The sequence below is a fragment of the Castor canadensis genome, chromosome X (assembly GCF_047511655.1).
Source record: "Castor canadensis chromosome X, mCasCan1.hap1v2, whole genome shotgun sequence".
NCBI lineage: Eukaryota > Metazoa > Chordata > Mammalia > Rodentia > Castoridae > Castor > Castor canadensis.
The window spans coordinates 145,820,802-145,832,082 of record NC_133405.1 but is presented as its reverse complement, the minus strand read 5'-3'; the positions used below and the strand labels follow the sequence as shown (position 1 = coordinate 145,832,082).

The following is an 11,281-nucleotide window of genomic DNA, read 5'->3' as shown; positions in this document are numbered from 1 at the left end:
TAAGTGGGATTGAATGAAAATCAGGGCAGATTTGTCTGGAAGTATTCCTGAGATTCTTATTTATTTATTTTTTTTTTACTATTTTTTATTAGCCTATATTAATACCATAGTGAGAAACTTCAGTGCTGTATAATATTCCCTTCACTCTCCTCCATGATATCTGCTACACCCATTTTCAAAGAGTGTTTTGCGGGTGTCATTGTTTGATTTTCTCATCTGTACAAAATGTATGTTGATCCTATTAATGCCTCCCCAGAACCTTCTTTTTCCCTCCGATTCTGTTTTGGGGATACCCTTTTATACTCATGAGCTATCATCACCACCAGCATTTTAGATCTAGGTTTCACATATGATTCAAAAATTGTGATATTTGTGTTTCTGAGCTTGGTTTGCGTCACTCAGTGACGTCCTGCAAGTGATGTAATTTCGTTCATTTTTATGTCTGTATACTATTCAATGAGGCAGATAGATAGGTAGATGGATGGATGGATGGATGGGTGGATGGGTGGATGGATGGGTGGATGGGTGGATGGGTGGATGGGTGGATGGATGGGTGGATGGGTGGATGGGTGGATGGATGGGTGGATGGATGGATGGATGGATGGATGGGTGGATGGATGGGTGGATGGATGGGTGGATGGATGGGTGGATGGATGGATGGATGGATGGGTGGATGGATGGATGGGTGGATGGGTGGATGGATGGGTGGATGGGTGGGTGGATGGATGGATGGGTGGATGGGTGGATGGGTGGATGGGTGGATGGGTGGATGGGTGGATGGATGGGTGGATGGATGGGTGGATGGATGGGTGGATGGATGGATGGATGGATGGGTGGATGGATGGATGGGTGGATGGGTGGATGGATGGGTGGATGGGTGGGTGGGTGGATGGATGGGTGGATGGGTGGATGGGTGGATGGGTGGATGGGTGGATGGGTGGATGGATGGATGGATGGATGGATGGATGGATGGGTGGATGGGTGGATGGGTGGGTGGGTGGATGGATGGATGGATGGATGGATGGATGGATGGGTGGATGGGTGGATGGGTGGATGGGTGGGTGGATGGGTGGGTGGATGGGTGGATGGGTGGGTGGATGGGTGGATGGGTGGATGGGTGGGTGGATGGGTGGATGGGTGGATGGGTGGGTGGATGGATGGGTGGATGGATGGATGGGTGGGTGGGTGGATGGGTGGATGGATGGATGGATGGGTGGATGGATGGGTGGATGGATGGGTGGATGGATGGATGGATGGATGGGTGGATGGATGGATGGATGGGTGGATGGATGGATGGGTGGATGGATGGATGGATGGATGGGTGGATGGATGGGTGGATGGATGGATGGATGGATGGGTGGATGGGTGGATGGGTGGATGGATGGGTGGATGGGTGGATGGGTGGATGGATGGATGGGTGGATGGATGGATGGGTGGATGGGTGGATGGGTGGGTGGATGGGTGGATGGATGGATGGATGGGTGGATGGATGGGTGGATGGATGGCGGATGACGGATCAATGGGTGGATGGATGGATGGATGAGTGGAGAGATGGATGGTGGATGTTTTTAAATGACTCTTTTATTGCTAATTCATAAGAACTTTTCACAGATAAGGAAATTAGTATTTTTTGGTGGGACTGGGATTCAAACTCAGGACTCCATACTTGCAAATCAGGCCCTCTGTCACTTCAGTCACACCCCCAGTTCATTTTGCTCGGGTTATTTTGGCGATTGGGTCTTGTGAACTCTCTTCCAGTTTTGGCCTCCATGCACAATCTCTCCATCTCAGCCTCCCAAGTAGCCAGGATTACAGGCGTGACCACCAGTGCCCAGGTAGCTTGGTCATCTTTAATTAGGATTTCTGAGAGTAAACCAGGCACAAGTTGGGGAATGGTGCCGATGAATTGTCCCGTTTTGCAATGGTTCTGTCACTGACAGGATCGCCACAGACCTGTGGACATCATGGATAGTGACACACAGATCCCAGGACCTCTGCACAGTCTACGAACATCAACACACATCCTTACATTGACGGTGACCACGGCGTCCCCCTCACAACATCATGTACGAATTATCCCTCATCGTGAAGGTGAAGCCACCCAAGGAGACCATGTTCCCACCCTGGGGGACATTGAGCTGTGGGGACCCTTCGGTGGCCTCTCCGTCCCCTGTCTGTGGGCTTGACTGCGTTGTCATGGACGATGGCTCGGCCTCAGCCTTGGACAGCTGGACCACCAGGGCATCCTCAAGGTGGCACTCCTTGTCCCCGATGTCCATCTTTGTCATTGGGACCACGTTCTGGGTGTCCAGGATCCAACGCTGAGGGACAGATTTAACGTCAAAACAGGGACACGCAGCATGGTGGATTCTTTGTTCCCAGTGACCACCCCACCAATGTCCCCACCCCACCAATGTCCCCAGGGACCTTCTGGAGACCCTAAGACCATCTGTGCCTTGCACCAAAATTGAGAGATTGAAATCGGCCTTTTCCTATCAGAAAACCCCACAGGTGACTCAAGAGGACATGAGGGGACCAGGGATGATTTCCAAAATGACCCTGAGGACAAGGTGAGGGTTTACACATGTCACAAGTCCCCCTTGTCATATGGAGGGACAGAAAGTGACACTTACCTGAAAGTCACCCTTGTGGTCCTCAAAGAGCCCAGGGAAGGAACATTTGGGGTCTGGGACATATGGCATCAGCAGATTCTTCACCCTAAAACAGACTCAGAGACCTGGTCACAAAACTGGGGACATATTGGGGACACACAGTCCTGTGAGGGCTCAGGATGGATGAGGAGGAAAATTGGGGACCCCACACTTGGGCGATGCCTGCATTTCAGGTACAGATGCCACCCTGGCCTTGCTAGGAACCCTGCCTGTGTCATTCCCAAAATGTCACCATGGGAGTGTGACATTCCTGTGCTGAGGTCCCGACCCCTCAGGGCCTCGGGATGGGGCCGTGTTTGGATATGGGGTCTTCAAAGAGGTGACTCCAGCCTCAGGACTTGACTTGGACTCCAGCACTGGGGGACAGTAAGTATGTATTGTCCCCAGCCTTGGGGACTTTATTCAAGTGGCCCCAGCAGATGTGTCCTCTCCTGTTCCTGAAGCAGGTGGACCCGGAAGTCACAGCCCATGTTTTAAACAGAGGGGACTTTGCTGGAGAAAGTTACAAATTTTGCAGAAATAGGACACGTTGCGTTCTAAATGACCCCACTCATGGACATTTTCCCAAAGGAAATGACATCTGTATGAGGCAGTGACCTCCTCATCCCCTTGTTCTTGGCGGCAGCACTGTTCACGATACCCGAGAAATTGTGATAGCCTAAGACTCCATCAGTGAATGAATAAAGAAAACACGCTTCATATATAAAATGGAATACTATTCAGCCACAAAGAAGGATGGATTCACAGTATGAGCCCTGAAATTGTCAAAATTTCCCTCACAGAATAACATAGCTGACTTCACAGGGTTTCCCCTTCGAACCTGATAAACCATTTTTGTAAAAGCATATCATTTAGTTGGTCTGGGGACAACTAAATGGGGATACCCTGAGTGTCCCCATTACCTGACTGAGTTGAAGTCCATACCCCTTATCGATGGCTTCCCACCCTCCTGGAGAACACCATATTGATTGCGTGGTAAATTTGAGGGTTTTTTTTAAGACATACAAGGAGAGAGATTTTGACTGATTTGCCTGTAATTCCACCCAGCCTCTCCTAGCTGAGGGTTCGAGTCCTCAGACAGAAGCCAACGTGGATTGAAAATACTTGAAAAATAATTGCATTCCTACTAAACCTGCATGCAGCCTTTTCTTGTGATTTCCTAAATAACCGAGTCTTACACAGCATTTCAGAGGCATGAGGTGTCATAAGTCACCTAGATGTGGTTTAAGCCACAGGGACAACATTTGCAGGCTTTGGGTAAATTTTGTCCCATTTTTATAGAGGGGACCCGAGCATTCCCAGATTTGGGTCTCCGTGGGACATCACAGAACCAGTTCCCACAGAAACTTAGGGAACCTCCCACCCACCCCATATGTAACTTTGACAGGCACCTCTGAGGCTGTGGGACTCAGAACAACTCAGTCCCACCATGAAAATCCCAGAGAAGAAGACCCATCTCTCTCTCTTTCTCTCTCTCTCTCTCCCCCTCTCTCTCTCCCCCTCCCCTGCTGTATCCCAATGGTGGTTTCTATGGAAACCGCATCCAGGGCAAACAACATGGTACCCACCACCTGGTGCGTCCCCACGAGCATCCAGGGATGAAGGTCTGCATCCCTACAGTGGTTGCTATGGAAACCGTATCCAGGGCAACCAAGATGGTACCCGCCGCCTTGTCCACTGGCCTCTGCACACGTCACCAGCAGCCCACGCCAGGATGCAGCTGAGTTTACATAAAAGTGGTGTTCGTGGTGTTCAAGTTGTATTTGAAGGTTAATAAAGAAAACTGCTCGATATGGCTTTTTTTTTTATTGTGGGGTAGTGGTACTGGGGTTTGAACTCAGAATCTCACCCTTGCTGGGTAGGTGATCTACCAATTTTGATATGTCCTTGGTAAATTGCTTTACTTATGTTTTTAGGTAGGGTTACAGGATGTTCTTTGGGGCTGGCATGGGACTGCAATCCTCCTACCTATGCCTCCTGGATATGTGGGATTACAGGATGGACCACCACACCTGGCTTGTTGCTGGAGATGGGGTCTCAACAATTTTTTACCCTGGCTGTCCTTGAATTGTGATCACCTGATCCCTACCTCCTGAGTAGCTGCGATTACAGATTTGAACCACCATTCTTGGTCAGATAGAATTTTCAAGTTTCTAGTAAGAACTGGATGTACACATTTTCCACTAGAGATGCCAAAAATTAGTCCTGAGGATCCCTGTACACAATTCAAGTTTTTCCCACTTTGTCATGGACACTTGGCATTGTCACCACAGTGCTCTGCCTGTGCAGATAACGAGGCCAGCCAGCAGGACCGTACTCACCTCTGCAGTTTCCATAAAGACAAGAGTAGTAGACTGACTATCAGAAGGCTGAGCAGTGTGGAAATTAAGATGAATTGGGGGAATTTCATTTGAGGAGGACTTTGCCAGTCCGGGCAAGAATCTGAAAGAAAACAGAACAGATGCTATGAGTTTTCAACATGGCTGATTCCACCTGCACCCAACACCTCCAGGGGACACCTGTCCAGGTTGGTTGCACACCCCCATTAAGAATTCTTTTGTAAGGTTTTGTTGTGACATCTGACTGTCACCGTCCCATTCGGTGTGGGGTTTTGTGACATTTCACCGGCACCATCCCATTCTATGTAGGGGGATTTGTGCAACGCCTCACCATCAGCATCTCTTGTCCACACCTGTGTCCCTCAATTGCCAAGGAGCCACCCAAGAATGATGGAATCTATTATATAGGGTCATCTTTTTGAGTTTCATGTCCATTTTTTACATAAACTTTGATAAATTGTATGTTGCAGAAAAGAATAATTGAGTGAAAATTCACCACCCTGAGGACCAGGTAAGTTCCTGAGGTTCTAGCTGGGTTTGTAAGGACATAAAACCATATGGACACACGGGTGTCCCTTCCCCTATATGAGCCAACTGCCCCCATGGTTCTCTCTTGCCACTCTTGGCATTGGGTAGATACACTGTTTTTGCATTTTAAATTTTCTTATAATTTTAAATTAGCATTCATTAACAATACAAAGGGTATTTTACGGTGTTAATCCCCTGCATCTTAACATGCCTGTAGGGTCACAAGAAGGGGTCATTTGTTGACCCTTTGCACTCCAGACACTGCAGCGGGTCTCAGGCAAAGGCAAGAGGGATGGGGTAGGCAAGATGGAGTCCCTTCCTGGTCATTTAGTCAAGAGGGAACATTTATCAGTCTAAACGTCCATATTCACCAGTCCATCTGTCCTCTGTGTATCTCTCTATCATCTACCTATCATCTATCAATCTACCAGTCAATCTAGCTAGCTGGCTACCCATTCATTTCTGCACATATCATCTATATTTACCCATCATCCATCTAGCTATGTATCTCTCATCTCTCAACCAACCCATTATCTACCTACCCATCTATCCATCTAACCATCTATCTACTATATATTTATGATCTTTGCATCTACTTATTTATTACTCCATATATCATCTATCTATGTATCAATCATGTATCTATTTACTTACTGTCGATCAATCCACCTATACTCTGTATATGCTCTGCGTGTATCTACTGATCCGTCCACCTGACAGTTATCATCTGTTTCTTACCTAGCTACCGTGTATCCCTCTACACACCGCCTATCAATTTTCTATATTTCTATTGATCATATATATAGCTGTCAGGATACCATCAATTTGTAAGCTAGGGTCCTTCCATCATCCACGTACCTTTCTCCTATTAATCACTGGCTAGTAATCTACCTACACATTGTCTATTTATCTATCTATTCACTTATTATCTACGATGGTATCTCTATTATATATGTATGTATTCATTTTTCATCTGTCCGTTCATTACCCATCATCTACATATTCTATATCTTCATCCATCCATCCATCCACCCACCCATCCACCCATCCATCCATTCACTCATCCATCCATCCACCCATCCACCCATCCATCCACCCATCCATCCATCCACCCATCCATCCACCCATCCATCCATCCATCCACCCATCCATCCACCCATCCATCCATCCATCCACCCATCCATCCACCCATCCATCCATCCATCCACCCATCCATCCACCCATCCATCCATCCATCCACCCATCCATCCATTCACTCATCCATCCATCCACCCATCAATCCACCCATCCATCCATCCATCCATCCGTCCATCCACCCACCCATCCACCCACCCATCCACCCATCCATCCATTCACTCATCCATCCATCCACCCATCAATCCACCCATCCATCCATCCATCCATCCGTCCATCCACCCATCCATCCACCCATCCATCCATTCACTCATCCATCCACCCACCCATCCACCCATCCATCCATCCATCCACCCATCAATCCACCCATCCACCCATCCATCCACCCATCCATCCACCCACTCATCCACCCATCCATCCACCCATCCACCCACCCATCCACCCATCCACCCATCCACACATCCATCCACACATCCATCCATCCACCATCCACCCATCCATCCACCCATCCACCCACCCATCCACCCATCCATCCACCCATCCATCCATCCATCCACCCATCCATCCACCCATCCATCCATCCACCCATCCACCCATCCATCCATTCACCCACCCAAACATTCACCCATCCATCCACACATCCATCCATCTATCCATCCATCCATCCACCCATCCATCCATCCATCCATCCACCCATCCACCCATCCATCCATCCACCCATCCATCCACCCATCCACCCATCCATCCATCCACCCATCCACCCACCCATCCACCCATCCACCCATCCATCCATTCACCCACCCAAACATTCACCTATCCATCCACACATCCATCCATCTATCCATCCATCCATCCACCCATCCATCCACACATCCATCCATCTATCCATCCATCCATCCACCCATCCATCCATCCATCCATCCACCCATCCACCCATCCATCCATCCACCCATCCATCCATCCACCCATCCACCCACCCATCCACCCATCCACCCATCCATCCATTCACCCACCCAAACATTCACCCATCCATCCACACATCCATCCATCTATCCATCCATCCATCCACCCATCCATCCATCCATCCATCCACCCATCCACCCATCCATCCATCCATCCATCCATCCACCCATCCACCCATCCACCCATCCATCCATCCACCCATCCATCCATCCACCCACCCATCCATCCATCCATTCACCATCCATTATCTACCACATCCATGTTTCTCTCTATCTCAGTAACCATATATCTATCTTCATCACATCTATCTTATATCTATCATGTACATATTTATAGATCAATAGTCAACATTATAAGTGAGGCATACATATTTTTCATAAATAAAACCTATTATTATTATTGTTATTCCTGTATAAACAGAAGGGAAGGTGAAATTCATCCCCAAGAGGAGGGCCCCTAGAAGAAGAGGAATTGCTTCCCCGTCGACAAATAACAACAGTGATGGGCATTTGCAGGCCCCCATCCCGCACCTCAACAGTGTGTAATGTGCACTGTGTGACAAGCATCACCTCTGAGCCGTGCCGAATGCCAGTGGGTCACCTCTGACCAGTCGCTGGGGAAGGTGTCGGGGCCATAGTAGGCCTCCCTCGTTTTCACTCTGACCCGGAAGTAGTAGCATTTGTCACCATCCAAGCCTTCAATGGCCACATTGCAGGTTTTGGCCTCCTTGGACTGAGGACAGAGCAGACACCATCATTCATGGCTTCTTCTCCAACACTTTGTCTTTGGAGCACAGAGGGTCTCTCATGGTGGGGAACCCCATCTGTCCTATATAGAGTAACCCTTCCATTATCAAAAGTCAACAATGGCCACCTGGGTCACTCAGAATAAATTTAATATCTCCTAATGTTACCCAATATGGAAACTTTTCCCCTTTGTGTGAAATCATCAGACATTGATTGACTCATAAAATGATTTGATGGTGAATTGAAAGTGTCCACTTGGCTGGCATCCAGTTTTGTGGTCACACACCAGCTGAGATGTCACTGGAAAGGTATTATTATTATTATTCTTATTGATGTGGTATTTACAAAATATACTAAACCCTCATTATCATATGACTTTAATGAACTGTATTGCGAGGGTGGGCCTCGCCCAATCAGTTGGAGGGAAGAGTCTGAAATTGGAAGAAAGTTGGTCTCAAGGTTGTGAGAGGGAAATCCTGCATGGATGATTGATAGATGACAGATATAGATCGATGATTGATAGATGATAGGTGATAGATATAGATAACTGATAGATTGATGAATAGATAGATGATAGATACATAAATAGAGAGAAATCTAGTTAGCCAGTCACTGATAAATGATAGCTAGATATACAGATGATAGATGACTAATACATTACAAATAGATGACATCCTGACAAGTAGATATATGATCAATAGAAATACAGGGAATTGATAGGGGATATATAGAAAGACACACGATAGCTAGGGGGGAGACAGGTATATGACAGATAGATGATAATTGACGGGTGGATGGATGGGTAGATCAATAGATACAGGGATAGCAGATAGATATATGATTGATAGACAATAATTAGATAGATACATGATTGATAGGTAGATAGATACATGGACGAAGGGAGATACAGATTGATAGATCAATGACAGATTGACTGATAGATATTGATTGATAGATAGAGAATGGATCGATAGATGATACAGTGACAGACAGAAGAACAGATGACACTGTTTCTCCACCTGGCCGATGCACCTGTCAGAGGAAGATGAAGTGAATCACAGACAGGTGTAGATGAAGGTGACACCGTGGTGGTCACCTGTCCCCACACCCAGCTCTTCCCCCAGGGTCACCACACGGTCCCCATGTCCCCGAGGATGACAGCCACCTGGGCTCACCTGCCACTTGGTGTCAAAGACACTGCGGAACTGGACCTCATAGAGGAGCCCATTGTAGACCAGGTCGGTGCAGGTCACTGTCAACTTGTCCTCCTGCCACAGGAAGGTCACATCTCTGGGGGTCCCAGGCTTCACTAAGAAGGACACACAGATCAAGGTCATGACCCCAGGCAGGTCAAGGTACACCCAGGATGCATGTATGAAGTCCTTGTGTTCCTACATCCATCCTCCCAGGGTCCCCTGACGGGACACAGCAGTCACTGTCCTTGTACACTCAGAAGGTCTTAACCACAGTTCTGGGAACAAGTGCACAGAAATCCCCAAAATGGCAGCTGTGTATCTGTGATGGGATAAACTGAGTCATCCCCCAAAAAATATATTGAAGTCATAATTCCCCTACACACACATCCAGGAACTCAGAGTGGATCTGTATTTGAAAATTGCACCACAACATCATAAGATGAGGTCATCCTGGAAAGCCATCTGCAACTCAGCAGGATAAGGTCATGTTTGTGATCTGTCTCTGAGTGACACGTCAGGAGTGGGCTGTCACATGAGTATTGGGACTTTTCTTGCTAAGGATGGATGTCCACATCTCTAAAGGTCTCAGGCGACCATATGGAGGCCAGGCATGGTGGTGCACGCCTGTAATCCCTGCCTTTGGGAGGCTGAGAATGGGGGATGGAGAGTTACAGGTCAACCTGGGATTCATAGGGAGAGGTTGTCCAAAGATGAAAGACGGAAGGGAGGGAGGAAAGCAGAAGGAGACAGAAAGAGGAGGGGACAGGAAAGGAGAAGAACAAAAAGAAGAAGAAAGAGCAAGATACGTGTTGATGGATAGCCAATGGACAGAAGTGATCACCGAGCCAGGTCCTGGCCTCATCCCCCCCTTGCACAGCCCTCCTGGGGACCTCAGGTGTCCCCCGGCATCACAGGAGGATCCACTGTGCCTGGTGTATGGATGGAGATAGAAATTTCCAGAACACTCATCCCACTGGGCAGGGGTCGGGAAGGGGTCATGGGGTGCAAGTGGATGGGGACTGATCTGTCCTCTTGGGACTTACAGAAGTCAGAGGCTAAGCGGCTCCTGGTGTCCAGGATGTGGGTCTCGTTCCTGATGGTCAGATGGAGGACGCCACGCTGAGCTGGCAGGACACATCCAGATGTAAAACCCTGGTGGAGAAGATAGTGGGTACACGGGGTGTCCACTGTCTCCATGTCGAACCTGAGGTTCAAAGGGTGGGTTACCATAGAGCTCCCCTAAAATAGCATCTTGGGGTAAGTAATGGGGGGCCCTGGGCATTGCACCCCTGCCATGAAATTGCTTCAATGATTCTGCCTTAAATTATGAGTAGACCCCACAAAACAGGAGCCATCACTTCTCTGCAATGCTTACACCCCTCGAATGGGACCTCATTTGAAAATAGGGTCTTTGAAGTTGGAAAGAAGGGCTTGAGATGAGGTCATCCTGGACCAGCTGTGTCACCCACTCCATTGGGTCAGGCCGCCATATTGGAATATGGTCAAGTCCCATAGAACTGAGCGGAATGGTGACTTTTCCAAAAGCTCTGTCACCTGGGACCTGAGCGTGGGACCCCATTTGGAAATAGGGTCTTTGCAGATGGGATTAATGAAGGGTCTGGAGATGAGGCCATCCTGGACCAGCTGTGTCACCCACTCCATTGGGCCAGGCCGCCATATTGGAATATGGTCAAGTGCCATAG

The 11,281-nt window shown here is 48.2% G+C and overlaps 1 protein-coding gene across 5 annotated transcripts in view; it reads right to left on the bottom strand.

The window, feature by feature from the left end:
* Positions 1–1,563: 1,563 nt before the first annotated feature.
* Positions 1,564–11,281, bottom strand: part of Crlf2 (cytokine receptor like factor 2) — a 33,972-nt gene continuing 24,254 nt past the window's right edge. For all 5 annotated transcript variants that reach the window (XM_020167249.2, XM_020167258.2, XM_074062640.1 and 2 more), the window contains 6 exons: positions 10,622–10,782; positions 9,558–9,691; positions 8,206–8,368; positions 4,994–5,114; positions 2,634–2,718; positions 1,564–2,321 (listed from right to left, as the gene is read on the bottom strand). In XM_020167249.2, coding sequence (XP_020022838.1) covers positions 2,055–2,321; positions 2,634–2,718; positions 4,994–5,114; positions 8,206–8,368; positions 9,558–9,691; positions 10,622–10,782 — 931 coding nt within the window. In that variant the 3' untranslated portion in view covers positions 1,564–2,054. The remainder of the gene's footprint in view (positions 2,322–2,633; positions 2,719–4,993; positions 5,115–8,205; positions 8,369–9,557; positions 9,692–10,621; positions 10,783–11,281) is intronic.